The 27,240-nt window shown below is 39.4% G+C and overlaps 8 protein-coding genes across 16 annotated transcripts in view; 6 read left to right on the forward strand and 2 right to left on the reverse strand.

Moving 5' to 3' along the window:
- The first annotated feature begins 511 nt into the window (after nucleotides 1-511).
- Nucleotides 512-2,787, forward strand: LOC108048217 (golgin subfamily A member 7). Of its 3 annotated transcripts, none has more exons than XM_017128735.2 (5): nucleotides 512-643; nucleotides 807-1,010; nucleotides 1,081-1,233; nucleotides 1,804-2,142; nucleotides 2,206-2,787. In XM_017128735.2, the coding sequence occupies exons 2-4, from the start codon at nucleotides 849-851 to the stop codon at nucleotides 1,942-1,944; spliced, it is 456 nt and encodes a 151-aa protein (XP_016984224.1). In that variant the 5' UTR covers nucleotides 512-643; nucleotides 807-848; the 3' UTR covers nucleotides 1,945-2,142; nucleotides 2,206-2,787. The 3 variants fall into 3 exon arrangements, with proteins under 3 accessions (XP_016984224.1, XP_016984223.1, XP_016984222.1); XM_017128734.2 differs by having other exon boundaries at nucleotides 833-1,010; XM_017128733.2 differs by having other exon boundaries at nucleotides 842-1,010.
- Nucleotides 2,722-3,272, forward strand: LOC108048219. Of its 2 annotated transcripts, none has more exons than XM_017128736.2 (2): nucleotides 2,722-2,807; nucleotides 2,921-3,272. In XM_017128736.2, the coding sequence occupies exon 2, from the start codon at nucleotides 2,990-2,992 to the stop codon at nucleotides 3,212-3,214; it is 225 nt and encodes a 74-aa protein (XP_016984225.1). In that variant the 5' UTR covers nucleotides 2,722-2,807; nucleotides 2,921-2,989; the 3' UTR covers nucleotides 3,215-3,272. The 2 variants fall into 2 exon arrangements, with proteins under 2 accessions (XP_016984225.1, XP_016984226.1); XM_017128737.2 differs by having other exon boundaries at nucleotides 2,741-2,811.
- A 1,842-nt stretch (nucleotides 3,273-5,114) lies between these two features.
- On the forward strand, nucleotides 5,115-5,696 carry LOC108048220. Its single transcript, XM_017128738.2, has 2 exons — nucleotides 5,115-5,283; nucleotides 5,397-5,696. The coding sequence occupies exon 2, from the start codon at nucleotides 5,466-5,468 to the stop codon at nucleotides 5,694-5,696; it is 231 nt and encodes a 76-aa protein (XP_016984227.2). The 5' UTR covers nucleotides 5,115-5,283; nucleotides 5,397-5,465.
- Nucleotides 5,697-6,448: 752 nt separating this feature from the next.
- Nucleotides 6,449-7,016, reverse strand: LOC108048210 (protein PDF). The gene has a single exon (XM_017128725.2). It carries the CDS (start codon nucleotides 6,978-6,980, stop codon nucleotides 6,684-6,686), a length of 297 nt encoding a protein of 98 aa, XP_016984214.1. The 5' UTR covers nucleotides 6,981-7,016; the 3' UTR covers nucleotides 6,449-6,683.
- A 1,040-nt stretch (nucleotides 7,017-8,056) lies between these two features.
- On the forward strand, nucleotides 8,057-8,389 carry LOC108048212 (protein new-glue 3). The gene has a single exon (XM_017128728.2). It carries the CDS (start codon nucleotides 8,057-8,059, stop codon nucleotides 8,387-8,389), a length of 333 nt encoding a protein of 110 aa, XP_016984217.2.
- A 1,678-nt stretch (nucleotides 8,390-10,067) lies between these two features.
- Nucleotides 10,068-12,982, forward strand: LOC108048211 (transmembrane protein 26). The gene is made up of 7 exons (XM_017128726.2): nucleotides 10,068-10,261; nucleotides 10,914-11,462; nucleotides 11,847-11,998; nucleotides 12,051-12,249; nucleotides 12,356-12,424; nucleotides 12,482-12,688; nucleotides 12,750-12,982. Exons 1-7 carry the CDS (start codon nucleotides 10,068-10,070, stop codon nucleotides 12,955-12,957), a joined length of 1,578 nt encoding a protein of 525 aa, XP_016984215.2. The 3' UTR covers nucleotides 12,958-12,982.
- A 724-nt stretch (nucleotides 12,983-13,706) lies between these two features.
- Nucleotides 13,707-23,097, forward strand: LOC108048213. 2 transcript variants are annotated; one of them, XM_017128729.2, is made up of 7 exons: nucleotides 13,707-13,815; nucleotides 19,376-19,862; nucleotides 19,922-20,136; nucleotides 20,534-21,083; nucleotides 21,226-21,878; nucleotides 21,938-22,084; nucleotides 22,365-23,097. In XM_017128729.2, the coding sequence occupies exons 2-7, from the start codon at nucleotides 19,471-19,473 to the stop codon at nucleotides 22,481-22,483; spliced, it is 2,076 nt and encodes a 691-aa protein (XP_016984218.2). In that variant the 5' UTR covers nucleotides 13,707-13,815; nucleotides 19,376-19,470; the 3' UTR covers nucleotides 22,484-23,097. The 2 variants fall into 2 exon arrangements, with proteins under 2 accessions (XP_016984218.2, XP_044315132.1); XM_044459197.1 differs by lacking the exon at nucleotides 13,707-13,815 and adding an exon at nucleotides 18,200-18,286.
- A 77-nt stretch (nucleotides 23,098-23,174) lies between these two features.
- The window catches only part of LOC108048206, a 66,773-nt gene continuing 62,707 nt past the window's right edge, over nucleotides 23,175-27,240 (reverse strand). For all 5 annotated transcript variants that reach the window (XM_044459194.1, XM_044459196.1, XM_044459195.1 and 2 more), the window contains exon 11: nucleotides 23,175-27,233. In XM_044459194.1, the coding sequence (XP_044315129.1) occupies nucleotides 25,944-27,233 (1,290 nt within the window). In that variant the 3' untranslated portion in view covers nucleotides 23,175-25,943. The remainder of the gene's footprint in view (nucleotides 27,234-27,240) is intronic.

The following is a 27,240-nucleotide window of genomic DNA, read 5'->3' on the forward strand; positions in this document are numbered from 1 at the left end:
AACTGCTTAACTATCATCCACTTTTGCAGCAAGAGTGGAAATGCTTTATGTTAATTATGTTTTTTAAAGAAATTGTTTATGTCGGAACTTTCCTCATTATAAACTAATTGTCCAACAATATTTCTTACAAAATAGTGAAATTTTAAACAATTTAAAATGCACTGCTCTGAAAATCTGTATTCCTATTAACTGCTTAGTTATTATTGGCGGGGGTTAGTTTTTTGTAGCAGTCGGCTTTCTTCAGACTGGGAATGCTCCATGTTAAAAGATTTGAGTTGCAAAACTACGGTATTTTCAAGCAGTGCAGTGATAAGGGTATTCCCCAAAGGAATATATTAACCGAACTATTTCTTTATCCGTAGCTAATTAACACTATTGTTTATTAAATAATACCACCTTATTTTATCAGCCACGTCTTTATAATGAACAGAGATAGTAAACTCTATTTATCGAATATTTAACGATTCTAGGGAATTCCCTAGATATATTTGTGATGGTATAAAAAGTGTTTTCGAGTCAGACGGTCACACTGTTATTGTATTGTTATTGCAATTTCAACAAATTTTAACCAATTTAAGGCAACCAGAGGATTACTGCGTGGTTTTCCAGCCCAACTAAGGTTACTTCAACTCCAGATAAACAGGTAAGTCTCGAAGCAGGCCTTGCTCCATGGAAATGGGCCAGATAAAACCCAAAAACACCCCGATTTGGGGCTGCTGGAAAAGGCAAGGCCAGCTGCCCATTTGGGATTGCAATACTCCATTCTCAAGATGATTGCCCTAAACCAAATGCATCGGGCGCTGCAGAGCGAGGCCATTCATGCTCTAATCAGACTTTTCAGCGACGACATGTCCCAAGGAGGCGGCGCTACACCAGCGGGCGGCAATCCCACAGCGCTCCAAGCCACCGGAGGGGGCGTGGTCTTCAGCAAGGTCTTCATCCAACGCGACTACAGTGAAGGAACCTCCGTCAAGTTCCACACCCGACTGCCCACTGAGCTGGAGGGCATGGTGAGTATAATGTCTGCAATTAGCTTATAACCAGGAGATATGTATATATATATATATTACTACCCTCCAGATCGAACGACACGTCTTCGAGGCCACCATCAACAGGCTAAACGAATTCTATGCCGAGGCGGAGGAGGGATCCTGTGGAACCTACTGCGAAGGATGCATCGGCTGCATCACGGCCTACTTGATTTACATGTGCTCCGAAACGCACTACGAAAAGGTGCGTCACTTGGGCGGGGGACTATATAAATCTGCGGCCAAAGCAATAACAATCAATTGCAATATAGGAACTACTGCAACTTTTTATCAGGATTCCTTTTATTTATATAAATCCATGTTTTTAGGGATTCCTTAATATTTATCTTTGTAGCAAAACGTTACAAGTGTACTTTAAAAAACTTAGTTTCTTTAAATGACCATGTTAAAATTTTAAGTCTTTTCTAAGCCTAATTTCACAAAGTATTATAGCCATTAATAGTACCTCTCTTTAGATTTTTGAAATACTGTTTACTGGCCTAGAATGTTTATAATGGTAACTTGTAATTGAGCATTAGTAGATTTCTTGGAGAACAACTAAATAATTTAATTATCCTCAACTAATACTTAAGATATTATTGAACCAAGATATCTATTATTTCATCCATTAACATTGAGAACATAACAAAATAATACATATTTAAAAAAAGATGTCCTTAATTATTAAGAAAAGAGAAATTTCTCCAATTTGCAGAGCCACTAATTACGCAACCTATATTTACCATCCCCAATTTATGTTTAACTACCCCCACAGACCCTTCGCAAGATATCCAAATTTGTGGCTTCCCAAAACGAACGCATTTACAACGCCAAGGGTCTGCAGCTGATCGATCCGACTTATCGGGGACTTCGCGTCATAGAGATTACAATATTCGATCGTCCGGGGCGGACGTGACTTCCGCTTTCCCATTCAGCCAACGAGTTTTTCATGTGAGATCGACCAGCGACAGTCGCATCGACAGGAAGATGAAGGAGGAGAGTACGTGTTTCAGCAATTATCAAGTAAAAGTCAGCGCCATTGTGTGTGTTTCCAAAAAAAAACCAATACAAAGCTGGTTAATCAGCTAAAGCTTTATAACCTATTACCATATGTGTGAGTGGCTAAGATATTTCAAATTGACTCAGAGAACTAATGAATTTCCATTTCCTTTTCCAGCTTGGGAGCGCAGCGGCCAGAGCTTCGGGCATGCGACTTAGTCACGGGTGTGCTGGGAGTCCTCCTCCGCTGCAGCCACATACGATATGCTAGATTAGCCGTTAATAATTAGCCAAGGCAGTGTATGGCCAGTTAGTTAGTATTTATGCATTAGCAGGCATAGTCTTTTAAGTGAAAAGCTACCGAAACTGCATTTTAAGCCGAAGCAAGCATCAACATATACACACCATTGTTCTACTTATCAGACCGAAAGGCCAGCGAGAATTGATTGTTTTGTAATATGAAAAAAAAAGAAAATTGTATACATCTTGTTTGTAGTAGTTACTAACAATTCGATTGTCAAAAGTTTTAATTTTAATGGCATTACCATACATAAATACATAGTTCAAGCTTTATCAGACAAAGCATACGCATAACGTTTTCTATACAAAACTCTTACCGATTTCAAACAGCGCCAAATGAACTTACCCATAATCAAGTGGAGAATTGTTCGATTATTAATTTAAATCAGCAACTTGGATTAACATAGTTATGTATCTTATACATAAGGAAAAATATATATTGCCGTCATATATAAACGTGCGTACAACTGTTTTCCTGCGGTGGGTAAATATCAAACGAAAAGCAAACATTTTAACAGCAAAATTTGTTTTGCTAATTTTTTATTGTGCTTCGTTATTTACTTATTTATTTTATTTAATTTATTTTGTTCTAGACAATTTTGGTCTATATAAAGGTCTTTGAGGTCTCTGGAATACAGTCACTATTGTTTCAAACTTAAATAATGAAGCTAGCAACCCTTCTATTGGCCGTGGTCCTGTTCGCCGGATTCTTCCTGGCTCAGCCGACGTCTGCTCAGACGAACTCCACAACAACCACCAATACGACCTCGGATGCAACCACTACAACGACCACTGCCAAGGCCATCACTTTCCACAGGAAACATTTCAAGTTTAGAACTGATCAATTCAAAATCGTCCACAAGACTAAAAAGAAAAAGTCTTGTTAACATACAAGGAGGTTTATGGAACACTTTGGAATGAAAAATAAATATATTGGAAACAAAATTAAAAACCTTTTTATACCCTTGCAGAGGGTATTATAATTTTGGTCAAAAGTGTGCAACGCAGTGAAGGAGACATCTCCGACCCTATAAAGTATATATATTCTTGATCAGGATCACCTCCTGAGTTGATATAGCCATGTCCGTCTGTCCGTCTGTCTGTCCGTCTGTCTGTTTCTACGCAAACTAGTCTCTCAGTTTTAAAGCTATCGAGTTCAAACTTTGCACACACCCTTCTTTCCTTTGCACGCAGTATATATGTCGGAACGGCCGGGATCGGCCGATTATATCCTATAGCTGCCATATAACTGATTGATCGGAAATGCCATAACTTTGGTGTTTGTAAAGTTAGGAAGTTGGGATTTTCTATGGGTTTTATATTTGGCCAATAAATCCGACCTACCAAATTTCATAAGGATCAGCCGACTATATCCTATAGCCGCCATATAACTGATTGATCGGAATAACTTTGGTGTTTGTTAAGTTAGGAAGTTGGAATTTTTTATGAGTATTAAGAATGCATCATATGAATAATTTTGGAGAATATAATTTACAGAGTATTCTGCAAGGGTATATCAACTTCGGCTCCGCCCGAAGTTAGCATTCCTTTCTTGTTTTATACTAATGCGTTGCCGATCTATACATAGAACTCCTGGTCTCTACATAACGGTTGGTTCTTAAAATAAAAAATAATACTGTTTTTTGTTTATCATTGAACGTTTTTTGTCAAGTTCAAGCACAAATTATTTAAAAGCAGTTTTCTGGGGGTTTCGAGTGATATTATTTCAAATCCAGCTGTTTCTATTGTTTAAGGGAATAACGGGTATAAAAATATTTAATTTTTGTTCGAAGAGTAGTTATCAAGTAAAAGGGTATATTGTATTCGTGCAAAAGTATGTAACAGGTAGAAGGAAGCGTTTCCGACCCTATAAGGTATATATATTCTTTTTCAGGATCACTAGCCGAGTCGATCTAGCCATGTCCGTCTGTCTGTCTGTCCGTATGAACGCTGAGATCTCGGAAACTATAAAAGCTAGAAGATTGGCATTTTGCATGTAGATTTTAGGAGTTCCTACGCAGCGCAAGTTTATTTTAAAATGGTGCCACGCCCCTCTGACGCCCACAAGCCACAAGCTGTGGCCACAGTTTTGTTGCTATTATGAAAATTTTAATTGATATGTATTTGTTTCGTCAATACCTATCGATTGGCCTAATAAAAGTTTGCCACGCCCACTCTAACGCCCAAAAACCCATTAAACGCTTAAGCCTGGCTAGCGCCTACATTTCCGCCTTTCATGGCCCGTGGTACCAATGTCTTGGGGTAGATGGCGCAATACAATAGCGCCATCTAACGGATAAACAAAATTTTGGGGAACATGGAGATTCCAAACTTGAATAAAGTTTGGCAACTCAAGCCGACTCGTATGTCCCCAAATTTTATTTTGGTTTGAAAGACCCCGTTGCAAATCAACGGCCTCCACGTGGTGTTCCCTGGGTACCGATTTTAACATAAAAATCGGGAGCTAATTGGAGCGGCGAAAAACATACAAGAAGGCATATTTATATTAAGTTGTTTAGCTGAGTAACGGGTATCTAATAGTCGAGGCACTCGACTATAGCGTTCTCTCTTGTTTTATGTTGCAATGAACCATCTTATAAAGGATCAAACATAATGAAAATCTTTTAAAATTATTGCGCTATTTAAGAAATGGGAAACAATCCATGTACGAGTTCAAAAATGTACAACAATTTTAAGATTTGAGTTTTTAAGTTTTAATTTTAATGGCATTACCATACAAGTTCAGGCTTTATCAGACAAAACATACGCATAACGTTTTCTATACAAAACTCTTACCGTTTTCAAACAGCGCCAAATGAACTTACCCATAATCAAGTGGAGAATTGTTCGATTATTAATTTAAATCAGCAACTTGGATTAACATAGTTATGTATCTTATAAGGAAAAATATATATTGCCGTCATATATAAACGTGCGTACAACTGTTTTTCCTGCGGTGGGTAAACATCAAACGAAAAGCAAACATTTTGAAAGCAAAATGTGGTGTGCAAATTTTGTTTTGCAGATTTTTCATTGTGCTTCGTTGTTAACTTATTTATTTTGTTGTAGACAATTTTCGGCTATAAAAAGGTCTTTGAGGTCTCTGGAATACAGTCACTATTGTGTCAAAGCAAAAGAATGAAGCTAGCAATCCTTCTATTGGCCGTGGTCCTATTCGCCGGATTCTTCCTGGTTCAGCCGACGTCTGCTCAGACGAACTCTACCACAACCACCAATACGACCTCGGATACAACCACTACTACGACCACTGCCAAGCCCAGCACTGTCCACAGGAAACATTTCAGGGTCAAAGATGTTCACTACAAAATCGTCCGCAGAGTTAGCGTCAGCAAGAAAAAGTCTGGTTAACATACAAGGAGGTTTATGGAACACTTTGAAATGAAAAATAAATATATTTGAAACAAAATTAAAAACCTTTGTACTAATGGGTTGCCTGCAAAAAATGGTCTTAAATTTATTCAGTTCTCCGATCTATATGTAGAACTCCTGGTTTCTACATAACTGTTGGATCTTAAAATAGAAAACAATACTGCTGTTTGTTTATCACTGAACATATTATTTTGTCAAGTTCAAGCGCAAATTATTTTATAGCAGTTTATGGGTTTTTTGGGGGGGGTTATTATTTCAAATCCAGCTGTTTCTATTGTTTAAGGCCTTTACTACAGTCAAAAGTTTCCAATTCAGTGAAGAAAATGTCTCCGACGCTATAAAGAATATATATATTTGCCTAACATCACCAGGATAGTCGATCTAGCCAAGTCCTGTCCGCCAGTTTTACCAAAAGTCGTTTTTCTATTACTCTCCGAAATTTAGTAACTTTTTAAAATTTTAGAACTTCGATTTTAATTTTGTTAGAAACCAATCACTATATGATATAGTTTAAAAGGAACGAATTGAAAAAATTAAATAGCTTCATTGTTTTTAGTCAAATACGCATAGAACCCAAAATAAAAAATATTCAATTTTTGTTCGAAGAGTAGTTTTCAATGCTTAAAAATGTGGATTTTTTTATGTTGAAATGACCCAAATCTTTTGAGGGATCAAACATAATGAAAATCTTTTAAAATTAATCCATAGACGAGTTAAAAAATATACAACAATTTTAAGATTTGATATTTGTATATTTTTCTACATATTTTTTAAAGCAACAAATTCATACGGTCTTTCCTCTCTATTAGATGACTACACCAGCTCTTTTCTGCGGATTTCCATTTTCCTTTAACGCACCAAAAAAATATAATATAACATTAAATAATAGGTTCTTGTCCAGGTTCCGTGGGTTCAAAGGTGCGGTCATCCGATTCCGTCGAAAAATCGACCGGGACTTATTCACGTTTACTTGCCCGCATCGTTCATGTTCTTGGGCAGACTGAGCAGCGAGTTAATGAGCTCCGAGTTGCGTTTCCTGATGGGCATGGATGGGACCAAGGAGTTCTCCAGAACCAGCGGATACCGGCAAAGGGTGGCCACCTGGCCGGGCGTAAATTGTCCTAAGTTGTTGACCCAGTCCAGCAGGTCCCGGTTGTATTCCTTGCGCACATAGCGCTCCTCATCCGGAATAGCCATGGAGGATCCGCATCGGGAGCAAATGGCCAAAAGCACCAGGACAAAGATGTACGTATATCGAACCATTTTCCTGAGGAACTCGAGATATGAAACAGGAATAGAGCACGGTACACCTGCAGCAGAAGACTTGCGAATGAACGTTGCTTGAAATATCCTCGACTTTTATAGGACCCTGGACCTAGGTAAATCTCAGCGGGAGACCGCGCAACCACGCAACCCAAAAGCGTCAGTATCGGTGTCATCTGCAGGACCAATACATGTCATCCGCAGTCCTTGTTGGTCCTCCAAGCCACGCAAATACGAAGTCGAGTTAGATCCACGCAAATATTTGATTATGCAGTGTTTTATGGGCCAACATGCAGGCAGCCAGGAACCAAATCCCATTGGGCTACAGGAATATTTGTTCGGGAAGGAAGCTTATTGGCGACACACTCGCACACTTAGAAAAAAAGAGTCTCTCAGTTAAGACATTTTACCAATGTTAGCCAAATTAAAAAGAGCAGAGCTGCTTAAAAAAATTAAATCACTCAAGGCTTAATTATCGGCTTGCCTCTCATATTATTATAATTTTTTTAAAAATATGAGGAAGTAAGTAGTATTTTTTTTATATTATATATTTGATGAAATTACAAATTACAAATTTAACGTAAGATTATGTACCCGAATAATATTTAAAATCGATATACTCTTTTTTATTTCCATGAAGTGAAACAATTAGGAACCATTAATATATCTTTATGGTTTTTTATTTGTTTAAGTCCCATCAACTTGTTTCTAAAATGTTCTAATAATTTTTCATTAAGCCTGTAACAAACCCTTATTTAATCCAGAAAAGAGCATTTATTAGGTAACTTTTCTCCGACTGTAAAGTATGATTAATTTTAGAACACAAGTCGTAAAAATAAAAGCCAGTTAATATCTAATTTAATAGCTGTTGGCTTGCTCTGCAAAATTCCAGCTTTTTCTTTTGTTTTATCACCAGACTGTTCAAATATGGCCAAAAATTTTTGCGCAGACGTAATTGGCGCTAGCATAATAACGCAGATATTTGTTGAGCAAAACCGTCTATTGTCTTGGCCACATATAAAACTCGAAACGACTGAATTAGTGGACAGCAGATCAACAGCATCATATCTCGCAAGATGAAGGCAGGAAAACTGGCACTGAGAATCCTGGCGATAAGCCTTTGCATTTGGCTAACCAGTGGAGCCACCTCATCAACAACATCCACCGAAGCATCAACGACAACAACAACCACTACGACCAGCACCACCACAACCACGACGGCCGCCACCACAACCACCAAAAAGTCGACGGTGCATCGCAAAAGGGTATATTTGAATGGCTTCAAGTACTCGATAAAGCGAAAGGTGTACAAAGCCTCCACTGGGACTTCCAAAAACAAGAACCGATCAGGCAGACGCAACTCTCGCCGCCGAAACAACAAGCTGTTCAGACGCCGCAATCAGGGATAAGATTCCCACTCCAAACACATCATTAAAAGCAATAAAAGACTTTTTCCAAAGACGCAAGTTAATACTAATATATTATTAAAGATCTAAATCAAAAAAAATACTCTACTTGACAAAATTGATCCAGAAGATAACTTTTTTTAAATGAATAGAGCTATCGGCATTATTTTTATACGTTGTGCCCAGGACTTATGAATAGTGTTTGTTGAAACGTTTACCTTCTACAGACTCTTATGAAGTTTATAAAAATACAAGTATAGTAGTATAATTTAAAAAAAAACTTGGATTAAAAACAGTATCTTAATCATTTAATGAGCTTTAAAACTTTCGTTTATAGTTTATCTAAACAACCAAAAGGAGATCGAAATCTCCTTTTAATTATAGTGTGGTAAATACTCAGATACTGATTTTGGATTTTTTTTTAGTTTTTTGAAGCCTTAAAATCTACTAATATCTTGTATCACTTGTTAAATTTCTTTAGTTCCAATCAACAGGTTGCCCGTCTAGCATGGCTGTGCGCAGTCAGACCACGCTCATATCATCCTTTATCCCTGCTCAATGACTTCACGTGCGCCAAAAACATTGACCCAGCTCTGCCCACATAAACGTAAACATCGACTATATCTTCGCAGGGTGGTTTTACGATGACAATAACTTTCCTTGCAGCTACATTACCACCATTTTGATGGCCAAGGCTGGGCGTAGTTCACTCCAGCGATTTGTTTGCACTGCATTTGTGACCAGACCAGACCCAAAATCCGGTGGACGGAGAGTGGTTGTTGGCTCTTCGTTCTTCGTTCATCGTTCAACGTCCACCGTTTGCTGTCTTAAAAGTCTGCTGAAGCATTTAACGGTCGTGTGATTTCTAGGTACACATTACTATAACACGCATGGGTTCGATTTCGTTTGGGATGTCATTACCAGGAGCGCTTCACTCGAAATATTTGCGAGTTATCAGAAGTAATTCCTAATGTTAACATTCGCGGTAAAATCTGCATTAACCATTTAATGGTAATATTGAAAGCCTTCAACCCAATAGTTTGGCTTAATTATAGAACTTTAGAGAACGTTATTTGATTGACTTAAAAAATAATTCCTTGATTAAGTTAATTATAGACTTGCAAGAAAAATATTAAAAAAAACCCCAATTAAAACTATTACATTAAAATTTTGGAGAAGGAAACATCAGATAAAAAAAGTTCACTTTCTTAGGATTTAAAATGTTGTATAAAACCTAAAAATATTTTAAATCTATTATCCTTATGTGATTTAAATTTTCTCAATTGATAACCATTATTATAAGAACTTGGAAAAGTGATACAATTTTAAAGAATAACTTTCATAGATATTATTAATTTTTCCATTTTAAACTTAGCTATTTTTGTACTACATAATTCCGGGCCTGGAAGAAGATGATTCGACCTAAACGCACACAGGGACATCACGACAGGGGTCCGCGGTCATTCACCAATTACGCGCCATTCGCTGCGGTGTCCTTAATTTCTTAAAAAGCGTTTAAACATCTAATGAAAGCATTTGGGGCCCAGCGATTTCTGCTGTCAGTCGACTCAGTTGCGTTTGCCTTTTAGCCGTGTGCGGTTCAGTTTTGTAAGGTCCTTTGGTCCTTCGGTTCTTGGCGAGCTGCAGGGAGCGACCATCGCAGGATTATGTCATTGCAGCCATGGCCAAGATAATCTCGACGATCAAGGCCATCCTTACGAGGATCATCTTTAGTGCCCACAGTTTGTTGGCCATTTGGCAAGTGGTCGCCTTGAAGAGTGATATTATCTACTGGGCACTATGTGGACCACTCTTGTTGCTGCTGCTCGAGGGCATCTTCACCATCATGATCAAGAAGGCGCAGGAGTGGCGCTGGTAAGGATCACGTCTATGTCCTGGTGATTGCTATCCGATTTATCTCGTTTTCCGAATCGTAAACAACCATCGGCCGAGGTTGACGTCATGCCGCGGTCTTTGATTTTCAATTAAAAGTGAAATCATGTGTTTAATGTGTGGCTAACCTGACCACCCACTTCTATAAAAACCCCCTACTTAGCGGCCACACCCCCACACTCAGAAAAAATTATTATGTATTTTTTGAAATTGACAATTCAAAATTAAGAACAATTACAAAATTCAATTGCCAATTTAAATCTGATTTATAACTCACATAACTCTAAAGTTTTTCGTTTAATTATCTAATAATTTGCATTCAAATACTGAAACTGAAATTCAGTTTATGCTTAATTTCTAATAATAAGCATTACATTTTTTTTTATTTTAAAAATTGTTTATTTTTATGTTTTCTTATTTTTGTTCGATTTCTGATTTTTATTTAGAGTGTTAGATGTCCACCCCACGCGCCGTAATAGTAAAAACTTTAGTGGAATTTCGTGTGGAGCGGGTAGGTTTTGGATGGAGGAGGTGTGGTCTTTCGATTCTTGTTTACTTTTCGGCGCATCACTCAGACTTGTTGTTTGTTTTGGCTGTTCGGTCGTGCAACCTTATTTATGTCCCTTGCCCGCAGGTTCTGCCCCTCGGTGTTCCTCTATCTGAGCAGCATTGTGCCGGCGATTTGGCTCCTGGAGCTGGACAAGGTGGCTCGACGAAAAGTCAACATGACAGTGGCCAATTTAACTTTTCCCAATCCGAGCAACTTCAGCGTTTCCGCCAGTAATGTGACTAGCTTGAGCTCCGGTTCGAGTAACAGCAGCGGCGTTCCTCCGGTGGCGACCCTGCTGGGCCAAGCCGGGGTAACCCTCTCGGTGACCCCGGACACCTGGACAACCCTCATCGAGCAGTTCCTCATGCTCATCCTGATCGTGGGCCGCTGGCTGCTGCCCAAGGGAGATCTAACCCGGGATCAGCTCAGTCAACTGCTTCTGGTCTACATTGGCACGGCGGCGGACATCATTGAGTTCTTCGATTCGTACAAGGATGACTCTATTGCAAGGATCAACTTTCTGGTTTTCCTTACGCTAGGGATTTGGTCCTGGAGCCTCATGCAGTTCACAATTGTGCTATCCGCCACCCGAGGACGACGACCACGGGGCAGTGGATCACATCACAAGGAGGAGTAAGTAAAATATTTTATCTTAAGTTTATATTTCGAATCGGAAAATGTACTAAAATGGTTTATACTACCTTTAAGTCTTTCAAGAACCAAATATATAGAAATAGCATTTAAAATCTTCAGTAAGGATACACTAAAACTGTTTATTAATACGATCGTATTGTGTATTATATATACTTGTTAGTATTTATACAGATATAAACTTGGCTTGCCAATTTTATGGAACATCAATACATTTGTTTTCTTCTCGCAGAAATATTTAAAACTTTAAAAAGCTAGAGAATTCATTTGCATTCCCAATTTGTAATTCGATCGAGGTCAATAAAAGCAAAGCTCTTTTGAAAAATATAATATTCATCCTTTTTAACTTATTTCTTATTTATTCAGACACACTGATTGTTGCCAAAACTGCTGCTGTGGTATTGATGTCTGGGGAATTGTACTCAATGTGATACTTCAGGATGCCCCATTCCTTACCTTTCGGTTGCTAATCATCTTCCAGTACAAAATTATTAACTACATGAATGTCTTTTTCACCTGTAAGTATCGAACTAAAAACTATATCCCATTTAGTAACTTATACATTTTTAGGCAAGAACTCCTTGGTGATAATCCTGCAACTGTATAGACTATATGTGGTGAATGCCGAGTTTTGGAAGAATCGTCGTGAGAGTCGGATGGCCAAGGCCCGTCAGTTTCAATCACGTCGTAAAGTGCAGGATACTGATCAAAACAGTATATACATGATATCCAATGAACGAGGTGGCGACGTCAAAAAGAAGATCAGAAAGTAAGTAATAAACGGAGTACTTTAAATAAATTCATTTCGTATAAGGTCGAGTTGATGTTAAATTCATTCAAAAATGTATTAATTCTAAATCATCGTCATCTTTTAGGGCCAAGGACAAGGACTATGCAGAGCACGAGGCGGCGTTTAGCAAGAAGAAAAAGGATAAGAAGGACAAGTCGGTATTATACAGAATATTCCTCCATGACAACTCTGATTTACCCATTGATTCCAGGAAGAAGCGCAAGCGCAAGGACACTGGCTACTCCACGGCCAGTTCGCAGAACCTGTACTCCACCAAGGCGAGTGGAACGGAAAAGGAGACCCGGCGCAAGGACAAGAAGGGCAAGAAGTCGAAGCGCACCTGCAGCAGTTCGCCCAGCGATTGCGATTTGGCCAAGAAGCAGAAGCGTGGCAAGAACGCTGATAAAAACGATAAGAAGTAGGTAATACCTCGGGATTATGGTGGTTATCCTTTAACTAATTATCTCCTATTCCCACAGGAAATCCCGCAAGATCGAGGCAGTTGTGGAGGAGTCGAGCAGTTCGAGTAGCAGCAGTTCCGATTCAAGTAACTCCACATTGCCCAGTTACGAGGTTATTGACGAGAAGAAAGCCAGGCGCAGAAAGCGCCGTGGAAGTAGTAGCGACACCAGTTCCGGGGATAGCAGCTCCTCCAGCTCCTCATCCTCCAGCTCGGACTCGTCGTGAAAATTACACTTTTTTGGAACTAACGACAGTCGTTAGGGAATCAAATTTGGTCCCAGTCACTTGGCATATTTAAGTGACTGAGACATCCTGCTCCAGAAGCGAAGAACTTTTGTAAGACCCCACTGGGCACGTCAAAAATTGTATCAGTAACGCATCGAGCCCTAATCACAAAAATATCATTAGCTTACGGTTTTACCCTTGAATGTTGAGGGTTATTAAATACAATATTGAGTAATTTTCGTAAATGGTGGATTAAAAATCAATGATAAAGCTTAAAAAATAATGCATTATTAGTAGTCGCTCACAAGAGATGTTACCTTTTTAATGTGATACATCAAATATTCATAATCCGCAAATAGGAGGCTTCCATACAAGTTGGCTTTTATTATTTTCGTGGTCAGAGCTCGATATATTTTGATATATTTGTATAAACTAAACTAAACTATGGTATATTTGAATGGAAATTAAAAACGCGGGCTGCACAGCGATGAGTTGGCAGCTCCGCCTTGAATACATTGGGGCTCTTTGTGGCTCTCTTTATGGGGGATTCTCTTGGGTCTCTTAGGTGTAATGTCGTCAGGTGTTCCTCTCTTTAGAACTCTCTTTGCCCCATGGAAAGCTTAGCAACGCGAACAGCTGCTAAACTTTTGTTGACACACAGATAGCTCTGGTGTTTTAAGTGTTAGTGATGGGGAGGGGGTTGGATGGTTGGAGATTTTCGTGAGCGAGTGTTTTTGTAATAGTTGCCGCCGAGCGTCCAAACGCTGCGGACGCGATTTTCGCTTCTCTTTTTGTCGTTTTGGTTACGCCTTTGAAAACTCGCGTAGCGCCGCATAAAGCTTTGTTGTTGTCGAGTGTGTAAGTTCAAGAGTGTGTGAGTGTGAGTGAGTGAGCGTGCTTTGTCGGATCCACTGCATATATACTTTGATACATATATATACGTACGATATATTGCATATTAATAAAAGTTCTTAAAAAGGAACTCTCGAATCCAAGTGCTGTCTTTCAAAGCCTCCTTTATTAATAACCCCCAACTACGCCCTCTCTTTTTACTATATGTATACCCCAACAAAACAACAACAATTACCGTCCCCCAAAAACTAAACTAACTTTTAACAAAACAAGCGCAAAACAGTTGCTAAGCTGATTAAAATTTAAACGATAATAATGGAGCAGGTGTGAATTTTGTTTTTTTCTTTGTGAATAATTCAATTAATACTTGTTACGAGGCTGACAAATGTTTGGCGAATGGATTTATCACAGATACACTGTGAATTCCCTCGACAAATTGGCTCATCGTGGAATTGTACACCCCACATACGGACTATAAATGTATATATAGGGGGTGGACTGGACTGGACCGGAGAATCACGAACTCAAAACACGTTCGCGGCCTTAAAGTTCAGAAATTATAGCTTCTTGGTCGGTTCATTTCGTTTTCGTTTTCATTTCATTTACTTCTTCGGAGGCATTTTTACCTGGGCACGCGTGCTGAAGGTTAAGGTGGCTTCGAGTTTCAACTCCCACGCCCCCCATCCCCTTCCGGCCCCACCCACCACGTGTTGTTTTGTTTTCGCTCATTGTTGTTTTGCGTTTTAGCCACCCAAACCTCAGCGAACAGCAGCTTTTGTCCGAGAATTATCCCGCTCTTTAAGGGAATCTTTGAGAAAACGCTACGGCTCTCCGCTCTCATTATGCCGGTTTTCAACTGAGCAACTGAGTGTTAGCCACAATGGAAGAACCTGGCGAACTGGGAGCTCAACTACAGAGAGAAAAAAATTGTGTTTTGTTTTAATGCGATATCTATAAACCATTTAACATTAACTTACAGCAGTAGTGCGAGTACGAACCTCTAAGAACTTTATCGCTAGGTCACAGTTTACTTTTTGGAATTAATTCCGTATATATGTACATACATTATTGTAGTTTACATATCAAGCTATTCCACTCCTATCACCAAGAAAGCAATGCATAGAAACATCTGTTCAAGCAAATTATAGTTCTCAAGGGTTTATTGACATATTCAAATATTTGATTTGTTTTTTTTTTGACAGCTAAATAAACTTTTTCATATAGCACTTTATATTTAATTAATATAACTTTGCGCGTATGTAGACTACACCTGTCCTAAATTGTTTTTACACAATTAAGAATATGAATAGCAGAATCTTTCATTCCGTCAGTCTATAAATATAATTATGTTACATCAAAATCATAAAGTATATTGTTGCTTTGCGAACCAAAACAGTTTAAAGACGAAAAGTCATTTAAATTGATTGTATATTTTCCATACATTTTCCGCCGTGTAATTATTTATGTTTCTATGTGAATGATTTTCATGATTTAGACCAAAGTCCAATTGTGACCGGTTGCAGTTGCCAAGGCTTAATCGAAGCAGCCCATTGCAGGATATTAATTAATCTCCATCGGGCCGTTTAAGTCTTTTGGGAAAACATGCTAATTAGCAAAGAGAATGGCATTATAACATGCCAATAGACCTCCCCCCGAGGTCATTTGGGGTCAGGGTTGCCGGCGGTACAGTGCCTCATCGTCAGCGGCAACAGCATCACATGACAGAACATTTTCAGTATGGCCTGATCCGATGCTCTGCAGACGGTATCTGCCAGACACAGATATACATAATCTAAATGAATTGCCACTGGCACTTAGCATAACTCGTTTTTGAGCTGGTTGTTAAACAACTTGTATGGAAATTATACAAATGTATTTCCAAAAGTGAAATTGATGTCCAGCTGCGGGGGAATGCTTTTGTTTGGTTGGGTGGGAAATGATTATCATTTCAATTGTTTACCGAAATAAGTTGACACTCTGATTAGTTATTACAAACAAAGAACTGGATAATGCGAGTTGCTGATAAGGAACATCAACCCAATTTATTTTCATGTCTTGGTTATATAATATATATGGAAGATCTTTATTCATTTTTATTGCCTGCTTAATTTATATATCTGTGCTTCTGTGGAAGACAAAAGGATGAACTCGCAATGATTTCCCGTTGTCTTCTGACCCAGTTAAGAAGTGGCCTTCCGCAGTTCAATGCTTATCTGCCGGTGACCCATTAATGGGTTGAAATTAATTATCGCATTATGCCTCTGTTTCCTTGCTGGTGAACTTTTTTGGGGCTCACAGCTGTTTTCGTGCCAGTTTATTGAGCTTTTAGTTTTGACGTTTTATTGCCCAAGAACGCCTCAGTGGAAGTTTGAATTAAATCGTATGCCTATCTTATCGCTGTGAATAATTCTTGAACCTGAAAAGTGTTATTCTGATTAACGCGGCAAATTAATTTTGACGGTTAATTTTACGGGTGAAAGGCGGACAGTTATCCATATTTAAATATGCGTTTTAAAATGGAACCTTATATAACATGATGTCATCATGAACCGATGGTATTGTGTTTAATATTTTGTTCCAGTTTATTGCACACTTTACACAATAATGGGGAGGACAAACAGGTGAATTACTGGACCATTCGAGCATGCAATCTCCGTCACTAGATTCGCCAGTTCACGTGGCTGCAACATGCGACAAATTAATTAGTATGCCAAGCGCCTTGCGTGCCATGCTGGGCAACATTGGCCCCCGGCCAATCTGATCCAGTGCAATCCCTATTATTATGCATAATAACAGCCAATTTTCAGCTGACAAATGTGCATACGCTTTGCAGCTTGTTGGGCAGCAATTATGCATTATAGATTGCATTGGGCGCAGCACACCCAAACAATAATAAGCGATAACCGCAAATTTGGCTCTCGCATTACAAAACCCTTCGGCTCTCCCATTTGGGTGCCTTTTGTTGACACTCGGCACTCGTGTGCAACGAGTTTCGATAAATAGCAACAAACAAAAGCGACTGCATTTAGCACACCAACGATAAAAGCTGCTGGCCAAAGTCCACGCGGCGAATGAGTAACCGCGGCAGCCAGAGTTTGAATTAAGTATACGCCCCATTGGCAAAACCACAGATCGAGAAAAGAGCTGCTCGGGGCACAAGCATGACCACAACGACATGGTCAACTGCTTCAACCTCTCCCATGATGTAAATGTATATTACACAATAAGATTCGCAATTCATTTCGATTGGCATAAGATAAGAAATCTGTTTTTCTACCGCCATGCGCCACAATAATTAAGGCAGCCAGAGTAAGAGAAATGGGATTATCATGGTTATATGCGCCTTAAAAAATAAATTGCGTACTGAGAGTAATAACACCTATTTAAGTGGCTTGGATATTTCCAATTATAAAATTTAAGAAGCTTTTTTTTAGCGATTTAGTAAAAGCGTAGCCTAAAAATTTTAAACATTTAATTTTTTAAGATTTTTTCTTGTTCTAATACAAACTTAGATAGTGTAATCTTAAATTGGTAAGCACCGTAACTTTTTATTAATTTTTTTATTTTTTTAGCTTTTAATTATTTTTTAAAATATAATATTATATGTAATTATAGTTATTTTGTTTGATTCGACATTATTCAATTAAAAATGTATTATTATCACCATTATATTAGAATGAATATCACCTCAGAAGACATAGGCATTATAAATACCATTAAGGTATTGATTTCGAATTATCAGGGCCAAAAGATTTTATAATTTCCGTGTATACTGTACATATACTAGATATATATATAACATACATATAGTAGATACCGTTCCCATGTAATAGTGCACCTCTTCGGTTTGTATAACAATAGGCGAGCACTTGATTGAGTTTATCTGGGCATTAGCATTTTATAGGCACTATAAAGCAAACTAAGTGCTGTCTGTCAAAAGAGTTCGCAACCCCCTTCAATTGGATACGGCAAAATAAATAAATTCGCATAAGATAAAAGTCTCTGGTCCCTGGCACCTTTTGGCTCGTTTAATTAATTTAGCAAAAAAATTTCCATAAAATCGATTTGGTTGGCTTATCCATAATGACGATGCCTATCAGGGCCTGATATTTAGATAAGAAAACTTTCCTTGCCCTCCCAATTAGTTTGAGACACAAAAAGCACTTCCAGAGAATCGACCAGTCGGTCGCACTTAATGAAACAATGAACGATAAGGAACGATGTGCCAAATGAATTGAACTCTTCGTTGTCTCCAATTTATTGAAAGGGAGACAATTGTCCGACCACTGCCCGACCACTTCAGGCTAAAGTATTTGGCTCAATTTAACTATTGCAAGTGTCATTACTCTAGGGGCGGAGACAACCGCAAAAAAAACAGGCCTCGTCAATAGTATCGCCAAGGTGCCGTTTCAGTCGGGCTGAGATTTCCATAGCGCGCGGTTTGCATTTCTCCGGTCTTCTGTCGCCGGCATCAAGTGTAAGTTGAGTGGGTGCGCGATTGTCATTGTACATAACTGGCATTCTAACTTGTTGAGTTTCATAATAGATTTCACAAAGAACTTACAATGCAATGCTTTTGTAATTTCACATGACTGACAGTCAACCACCGAGTTGTCGGTTTTGCATATATTGAGAGTGCCAGGCGCCTGCAGCATATTGCGGCATTTTTTAAACTATAAATAGCAGCGAATACAATGTGATGAGAATGTTTTCCTTGTAGAGAACTTTGTTCTTTATACCGCGACCCTCAACTTGAACCTTTGCTGAGCTGCCACAACCTAAGGGCATTTTGAGCGGCGCACGTCACTGTCATTATGCGGCAGTATAAGATATCTGAAATTTGTTGCTTTACCATCTAATTGGCAGGGGAGCAATTGTTATAAATACCATTGTTTTGTAGATGTCAGAAAAATGTAGTTTGTTAAATTAAAGAGCGCACTGATGATGTGCTTGTGCTTAGAAATCAATTAACCCTTGAAATTTAGATATTCGTTCTGCCTTATTGGACATGCTTTTCTAAAACTTAAAGGCAAAGCTTTTCAACCATAAAGCTTTTTTTTAAGAAAAACTAGCACAAACTGTTTTTAAAAATAAATTCGCCTTTTTTGAACAAATTTGGTTTCCAGCTGAGTTTTTGTATATTCTAGCTAAATTTAAAATAGGGACAGCCTGATTTTACAAAAATTGTGTATGAGTTCGAAAGGAGTAATATTTCCTTTAAGTGTCACATCTTTTTCTTGTTTAATGTTTGCTATTAAAGGTTCAGTTTTAGCTAGCAATCTGCGTTTGTCCTTCGTGCTATAACTATTATTACACCAAGCCCACGTGTCGTATAAGTAATTTACTGCAGGGCAGCGACAAGTGAATGTTTATTTTTAGTCAGTTTGTTTTCCTTGAAGTGGTGAAAACAGAGAGCAGGAAACCGTGTGAGAGGCTGCACTTGACCGAATTGTTTTTAGACCAGTGACCACCATTGACATTGATGCATTGCAACCAAGTGGTCTAAGTGTTTATAGTGGCTAACCTATCATTAATAGTAAATTCTACGTTATGTACAATCTTGCAGTTAGTGCCGCCAGCAATATGTTGTTTGCGAATTAATTTGCCCTCAGCCAGCCCTTCGAAAGCAGCAGGAACAACAAACGAGCAGGAAGTTGGGAAATGTTTGCCAGCGGATCTGAACCAGCCCAAGAAACATATGCCTGCAATGGCAATCCTTCCGTCGAAGACGATTTCCCCGAAAGCAAAAACCTAAATAACAATAACCGCATCAGAAATAGAAGCCCCAGTTTTGGAGGAGGCGGAGAAGAAGGCGGTTCACCGCTGCATGAAATCGATGAACATTACGTCTGCGACATTGCCATGATGCGAATCGGCGGGGAGGAGGGCCTCCCGTTGACACACAATGCGCCAGCGGGTGAATCACCAACGCTGGCCAACGATGAAAGTACAAACAATGAGAATGAGAACGAGGTGGAGATCGATCGCCAGGCGGAGGAGCAGGCGGTCAGCGATCTGGTGCGATCGAGTAGTGCAGGTGCCCTCTTGGAGGCGTAAGTAAAATTATAAATGTCATAGCGATCCATGGCTTATCCTATTTAATCCCCTCCAGAGACAGCAAAAATGGAGGAAGCATGCGAGTGGTCTTTGGCATCCTGGTGCGACTGGTTCTTCCATTGGCCAATGGCGTGGCCAGAGGCATCAAGGGCATTCGCGATGTGCGTGTGCTGAGGGTTCTCCAGAATCTGGCCTCCAGTCGACAGGCCCTCACCAATCTGGTGGCCTTTGCCGCCAATACTATCTCGCTGAATCTGTCATCAGTTCAGGGTGAGTCTAAGTTCAGCGAACTAAATATACTTTCACTAGATATGTGGCCATTCATATTTAAATGATTATTTCTATATTTAGTTTATTAATTAGACAATTGCAGTCACTAAGCGATAATTATTTATATTCTAAACTTTAAAAGTATAAACATAAAATTATCTCAATTTCAATTTGCTTCTCAATCTAATTATTTATTTTTTCCTTTTTCTTTATTTCTTGCCCTTAAAATTTAAAATTTTTTTATGAAAATTGGAAAGTTTATTGGTAGTTCCAAATTTATTAAGATAAGTGTTTCTTATATATAATATATCTTCTACGCCTGATTTATATAATGTAAAAACCTTTACTTAAGATTTATATTAGAAAATTTATAATCGAATGCTTTTTTCCTCCGCAGTTTCTAATCGCATGGGGCCCCTACTCAAGCTCCTGAAGATGCGCAAATCGCAGGATGGCCTTGGCCTTGAGAGTCTTCCCGACACCCTCAGTGCTCCCTCCACGCCTTGCACACCCTGTCCGACCAGCAATCCGATGCAGGGTCCGCCCATTTACAGCGTTCGATCGGATGCGCCCAGCTGTTGCACCATTAATATCCTGGCGGAACCTCCGCCGGGTCAGCCAATCCGGGCAGATATTATCCTAATCCATGGTTTGCATGGATCATTGGTGAATACGTGGAAACAGGGACTCTGGCAGAACGATCGCCAGCCGGTGGAGTTTGAAAGACCACCGCGTCCGCCAGTGCGTCCGCCAAAGAGACCTCGCCACTCCCGGAGTGCTGCCATCCATCCGGCTCCCAGGGAGAAGAGGGCCAAGTTTGCTTCCCTCAACCGCTGTCTCGACACCCCGGATGATTCTCCAATGCGACAGAGGACACGGCTGCAGCCATCCGTGGCAATGCAGGCACAGGACTTCCAGTTCAATGCTTCCGATAACGATGAAAGCGAGTAAGTTTTGGCTATAATTGCAGCTAGATTAAGCTGGAATTTCTACAAATCTTTGTCCAATGGACAATTTAAGAAACATTTTAGGAGCATTAGTATATTTTTAAATATTTATAGTGTAATTAATTGATTCCCCTTCCCCCAGCTATGCTTACGTGTGCGGCGAGCCTGAAGACATCCAGATATGCGAGGGCATCGAGTACAGCTTCCCCACTTTCCGGCTAAGGATGCAGGACAACAACCAGCTCCTGCAGGCTGAATTGGAGTCTATGCTCCAGTCCAATGGTAATGAGGAAGAGGAGATCATCGGGAAGAATAGCCACCGGCGTGCCGGCTCACCAGCCACGCCCCGCAAATCCGCCCGCAAGACCAAGCCCTCGCCCAATGATCCAAACTACTCAAAGTGCTGGCCCGGCGATTGGCTGCCACTGGATTGTCCTGGGGTGCGGGTTATAGCCCTGAATTACACCACTGATCAGTATCTTTGGCGACCGCTGTGGAAGAGTAAGGAGCCCCGCTCCAGCTTGATCCAGCGTTCTCGGGAAATGGCCGAGTTGCTCATCCAACACCGTGTGGGCCATGGTCATCCCATCATCTACGTGGGCCACTCAAAGGGTGGCCTCTTTATCAAACAACTGATGGTGGATGCCTGGGAAAGCGGTCGTCCTGCGATGAGTCCGCTCTGGCGATCCGCCCGCGGCTGCTTCTTTTACTCGGTTCCGCATCGCGGTTCCCATTTGGCCAGCATCAAGGCGCCGCTGCTCTCGCGATCCGTTGAGCTGCTAGAGATTGAGAAAAGTAAGAATATAAAGATGAAATTTCCTACAAGTAATAACAATGTGATTACTTTCCCACAGACAACAAATACCTGCTAGACCTACATCGGAGATTCGCGGGACTATATCATCTGGGTCACCTAAAGATCGAGGTGTTTAGCTTTGTGGAAACCGCTTTAACGCTCATGTCAGTGCTGTACCTTCGCATTGTGGGTGTGGACTCTGCAGGTGAGTCTTTATCAGGGTTATGGCTTTGAGTACTATTATAGTTTGTCATTCATACCAAAAGTGGGAATGATTATCAAATCATTTTCTCAAATCGCTTTTTATTATCACTAAAAAGTATTGATTGTGTAATCCATATTCATTATCAAGAAAATAAGTAATGATAAATAAACTACCATATTACATGAAATGTTATGAAATTGTCATGGAAAGAAAGTATTGATAGGAAAAAAGGAATCCTTATGAAACACTAATTAATAATTTTTTGATTTCTTAATCACAGATCCTGGCTTTGGAGATGTCTGCGGCATTCGTCTCGATCATCGGGAGATCTGCAAGCCCCGTGGACGGGATTGTATTTTGTACAAAGAACTGGTGAAAATGATTGAAAAGGTGTGCTGAGGATTCGGTGAAACTGAAGTGCATTATATGTGAAATATATAGTGTATTAGGACCTGATCTATTTGAAACCGAATTGTGAATAGAATGGACAACTTAGAGGTGTCATGATAATTACGCGTACCTAAATGTAATGCCCCAGCATCCAACTAGGGCATGCTTAATGTTAAAGCGTCGCTTGTTGATTTAATAGTGCATAGCATAGATGTTGTATAAACTTTAGTTCGCCTATCCTAGCTCAAGTTAGTTATACACATTTTGTTGCCTCTAGTTTAAGCTTAAAACGAGCAGATAAGCATAATAAGACATGCCATCGGGCGTCAATGATATTTTGCAATTTTTGTGATCGATTGTGATCATTTTTGTAGCACTTTGTTGTGATGATCCCTTAAACACCCGTGAATACGTTATTGATATTGTACCATACATAAATTTAAAGTTCGCTAGTACTATGAATATCTTTACCTATAAACCGAAATCTTCACCGCTGTAAAATGTTACCAACGAAGACAAAATTGATGCATATATGAATTTCCTGAAATTTATTCGATCGATGTTTTATACCTATTTAATAAGAATTGATTTACTAAAACCAATAAAAAATGATATTTTAAGAACTGTTTAATGGGTAATACAGACCTGAAGTGTTTTCCTACGATTCAAGATTTATAATTTCAAATCAAACGCATTGATGTATGTTTTCATCATAACTTATTTTTAGTATATTTTTCCAATAGTTAAGGTTGCATTCATTTTTTTTTTGCCATATCTTCTGTATTCTCTAAACAAACACCGAGCTTTCTTACACTTTTCTCTTAGACTCTTTAGCTCTGCAAATTTTTCTTGTCCTTTTTTGGCCTTGTTGGTTGGTAGTTGCCAATTTACTTGCATCGAAATCTTTAACACGAATCGTTGGCAGCTTAGTTGCTTCAAATAATTAATTTCGCCTGCATGTACAATGCATATAAATTGCATAAAAAATACATTAGTTTTCGTTTGTTCAGTTATGAATAGTTCAAATATGCCGTTCTGATTGTAAAACGAGGAAACCAAGCCTAAATATGTTTACAAAATTTAGTTTCTTGCCACTCTACTAATGAGGTATACAAAATGTGGACTTAAATGCAAACTAAAATTACAAAAATAAAAATATACGCATATTAAATTGTCCTTTTTTATGCGTGACTTAGTAGAGAGTGTGCTAGGAGCAGCAGTTTCGCCAAATATAAGAACATAAGTTTGCTTACAATTTTAGTGGACTCTTAGTTATTGAGTGGTTTCCGTTGGCCAAAAACCGTTGCAAAAGTCGCAAAACGCGTTTCTATCTGCTGTCTTTCTAATATTTAATTTCTTTATCTCTTTATTGTTTTTGCGCTTAAATAATTTAAACATTTATCACATCCACTTACACGGCGATCACAATCGCAGCTATTTTTTTACTTATTTTCTCCATTTTTCCTCCGCGTTTTATACTCGCTTTTTGTTTTCTTTTTCCAAACACGTACATTTATATGGATTTCTTACGTCTAATTATATAACTTTAGTACATAAATTTTCTTTTGTGCCTTTTGCTGCATATAATAGTTTATTTTTCTTTTCTTAATTTTTGTAACGTTTAAAATTGATTTTCCTTCATTCTTCTTGTTTTTATTTTTAGGAATTTTGAGTTGTTCTTTTTCGGAATATTTTTTGTGTGTATCTAAATGCTTTTCGTAGGTTAAAGTTCATTTTGAGGATTTCATGCACTTTTAATTTTGTAAACGGTAAAATTATTCGGCTATACATGTTGATAATTTCTTTGCAAAGTCTGCGGCTTTGTTCACATTGGACACAAATCAGATTGTTTGTTTACTGATGATCTAAGTTGGGATGGAATTCGCAACTAACTGGGTTCGATGTGAGTCTACTTTGAACGTTGCTTCTGCTTGAGTGGAAAGGTACTATTGTTTATAGTTATTGGTTTGTTCTGCCTCAGGGATCTTAACGGTTACCTTTTGCTATTTAATTATTTGTTGGTATTGCACTTAGACTCTAAATACGTATACAGTTACAGTTACAGTTACAGTTTTCAAACACATTTCGTTCACATTGAATATATATGTTTTCGTATTTTTTTCAATAATCATTAAAATCGTGTCCTGTTTATGTGTGTATGCTGTGTATCTGTGACATGCATACGTCTGTGGAATGTATCATCTATAGTTGGGTTTTTGGGTAAGTGTGTATGGTTGTGTTTCTGAATCTTGTAAAGATTATCGCATCTCGTTTCACACTGAACAACAATTCACAAAATACATCGTCATACTCGAACCCGTTGACAAATACGCGTTTTGGGCTGCTCCTTTGAATTCCCCTAACTCCATTCCTATCAAAAATAATATCAGTGGAAAGAACCAGGACAAGGAGAGCTCTGTTACGTGAATTTTCTTTTGGCGTTGCTGCAGGTTCTGTCGAGGTACTGTTGGTGAATTTAATACATGGTTACAGTACGATTGCAATGCGATTGATTTTGTGGCTTATTATAGAGTTATGCAGTATCGTTTGTGTGCACAAATTGGAATTGTGTTGTATTATGTTTTTTGGGAAAGAGTGTGAGAGCGAGAGCACAAAAACAAGAATGCAAAATGAATATAATCAGGTACATTTGATATATCGGTTATGTAAACAAAACAAAATGCAGCAGTAAATATGCGGAAATTAAACATTAAACATTTCGCTTAAAAAGACAAATATAAAAAAAATAAAATTACAAATATTATTGAATAGATTACGTTTTAAATCGGAATCGATGTGAACACTTGTGACTATTGTGGTTGAGTGTGGGCTATTGCAGTGTTTGTGGTTTTTTGGCTTTTCTGTTTGCGTATTTTCTACTATGTGAGTGTAATTGAATTTTTTGCGGCAATTACGAAGCAATTGTTAAACGTAGTAATTATCAGCGACAAATATTGTAATGCATACTTGCGGGCTGCGCGGTCTATTGCTATGTATTTCTGTGTGTTTTGTGTTTGCATCGAAAGCAACAATAAATTATGTTCATATGTATGAGAAGTTACAAGTAAAAATTAGCCTCAATTAACGAAAAAACAAACAAATACTAAACAAATACAAAAGTATGGTATACATGTATAATCGCGACAAAACTATAGCATACAACTTAGCGTACATGTTTTGTACACCTGTTTGTAGATACATGTGTATAAATATCAGCTTAAATAATCATTTCTCCCATAGTTCCATAGTATCAGTTACTAAATATTTACATTTATAAAATGTACTCTTTATAAATGCCTAACATCACCATCTACCTAAATGCATAGTGATCTTTAATTTTCATTTTCATCCTTAATCCTTCATCTCCATATCAATATTCTTTTGGAATGTTTCGAGCTGTGAATGTAATTATCCTTTTGTTTTGTTTTGTTTGCTTCTATGTGGTAGCTTCATAAAAATACTGTTTGCTTCACCCATTGGGATCCACCTGGGCCCGTCGATGGACCACTGACGCCGCTGGCCAAGATTGCTTGACTGTTGTGGATTGGTTAACGGACACGGGTCCGTTGGCAGGAACTATGGATGCATTGTGGCTGAACGAGATCGGATTGCCATTGCCTCGCGGCTGACGCTCCTTGGCAGTTGCTGATTTCTGGCTGCAGTTGCTGCTGCTACTGCTATTGTTATTATTGGTGGTATATGCACCACCCGCTTTGGCCACATCGGCGGGCAGTTTGAAACCGTTGGTGAGACACACGGCCGCATATTCACGTTCCGATGTGGGTGTCAATGTGGCAGCTGCCTCCTCCTCGGCCAGCAGGCAAATTCCATCGTTGGAATTCGAGTGGCGCACAAAATTGGTGTGGAATTGCTTCTTGCTGCTGCCGTTGCTGGTGCTGCTGGCACTGCTGCTGCTTAGGCTTCCACTTCGCCGGCTGGAGCCACCTCCTCCCCCGCCGGCCACACCCAGTCCCGGCATTGTGGTCACCAAAGGCAGTGAGTTGGGTGGCACTATGACCTCCAGTTCAGAGCCACTGGACACAGGGCATTGTTTGGAGCTGCTCAAAGCCACTGCATTGGGTGGCGTATGCCGATAGGGTATATAGAACGCCTTTGCCTCCTGCAACATGGCATCCTGAACGGTCTTCCGCTCCGGTGAAGTTCCTCCACCTCCACACAGCGGTAACTGCGATAGGTTGTGCACCCCGGCTATGCCCAGATCTACTTGAGCTGTACCATCCTGATCAGAACGTCTCGCCACCTGGACACTCCCGTTGCCATTGGCCAGATGGACGACTGCTACGGCAGCCGAACTCGTCTGGTATTCCAACGTATGCTCCGGCAGCAATTCGATGTGGTAACGCGAACGCGGAATAAGTGTCTGCATTTCGTGGCAATCATGCTGCAATGTGCCGCCACTCAGACCTCCGGCACTATCTCCCGGCATTCCCGAGGCACTGCTCAGATTACCGAAATTTATATCCGTGGGTGTGGTCAGGTGGGTGGGTCCTTGGGCGCGGGCCTTGAAGTTGCGCTGCTGGAAAATTATAAACAGCCCGAAGAGAAATACACAGGCAAGGGACAGCAATGAGCCGATGGCAATCCCACTGTAAACCTCCGAGTGGGACGTTTCCCTGTCTTTCTCCAGCAATGTGTGGTTATTATTTATCATGTCGAAATACAAGGGAGCGCCTGCTCCAGTATCGCCCATCACTCGGATAGTCACATGAATTTTAGCCGTCTCTGAGACATTTGGAAACTTGAAA

Source organism: Drosophila rhopaloa, unplaced genomic scaffold, assembly GCF_018152115.1.
Source record: "Drosophila rhopaloa isolate 14029-0021.01 unplaced genomic scaffold, ASM1815211v1 contig_178, whole genome shotgun sequence".
NCBI lineage: Eukaryota > Metazoa > Arthropoda > Insecta > Diptera > Drosophilidae > Drosophila > Drosophila rhopaloa.

Excerpts from the sequence above, each read along its gene's own strand:
- LOC108048217 (XM_017128735.2), top strand. The coding sequence starts at position 849 with ATGTCCCAAGGAGGCGGCGCTACACCAGCGGGCGGCAATCCCACAGCG. Across the intron at positions 1,011-1,080 it reads CCACTGAGCTGGAGGGCATG|ATCGAACGACACGTCTTCGA; the intron begins GTGAGTATAATG and ends ACTACCCTCCAG. Across the intron at positions 1,234-1,803 it reads CCGAAACGCACTACGAAAAG|ACCCTTCGCAAGATATCCAA; the intron begins GTGCGTCACTTG and ends CTACCCCCACAG.
- LOC108048212 (XM_017128728.2), top strand. The coding sequence starts at position 8,057 with ATGAAGGCAGGAAAACTGGCACTGAGAATCCTGGCGATAAGCCTTTGC.
- LOC108048213 (XM_017128729.2), top strand. The coding sequence starts at position 19,471 with ATGTTTGCCAGCGGATCTGAACCAGCCCAAGAAACATATGCCTGCAAT. Across the intron at positions 19,863-19,921 it reads GCAGGTGCCCTCTTGGAGGC|AGACAGCAAAAATGGAGGAA; the intron begins GTAAGTAAAATT and ends AATCCCCTCCAG. Across the intron at positions 21,084-21,225 it reads TCCGATAACGATGAAAGCGA|CTATGCTTACGTGTGCGGCG; the intron begins GTAAGTTTTGGC and ends CCCTTCCCCCAG.
- LOC108048220 (XM_017128738.2), top strand. The coding sequence starts at position 5,466 with ATGAAGCTAGCAATCCTTCTATTGGCCGTGGTCCTATTCGCCGGATTC.
- LOC108048211 (XM_017128726.2), top strand. The coding sequence starts at position 10,068 with ATGGCCAAGATAATCTCGACGATCAAGGCCATCCTTACGAGGATCATC. Across the intron at positions 11,999-12,050 it reads CATGAATGTCTTTTTCACCT|GCAAGAACTCCTTGGTGATA; the intron begins GTAAGTATCGAA and ends ATACATTTTTAG. Across the intron at positions 12,425-12,481 it reads AAAAAGGATAAGAAGGACAA|GAAGAAGCGCAAGCGCAAGG; the intron begins GTCGGTATTATA and ends CATTGATTCCAG.
- LOC108048219 (XM_017128736.2), top strand. The coding sequence starts at position 2,990 with ATGAAGCTAGCAACCCTTCTATTGGCCGTGGTCCTGTTCGCCGGATTC.
- LOC108048210 (XM_017128725.2), bottom strand. The coding sequence starts at position 6,980 with ATGGTTCGATATACGTACATCTTTGTCCTGGTGCTTTTGGCCATTTGC.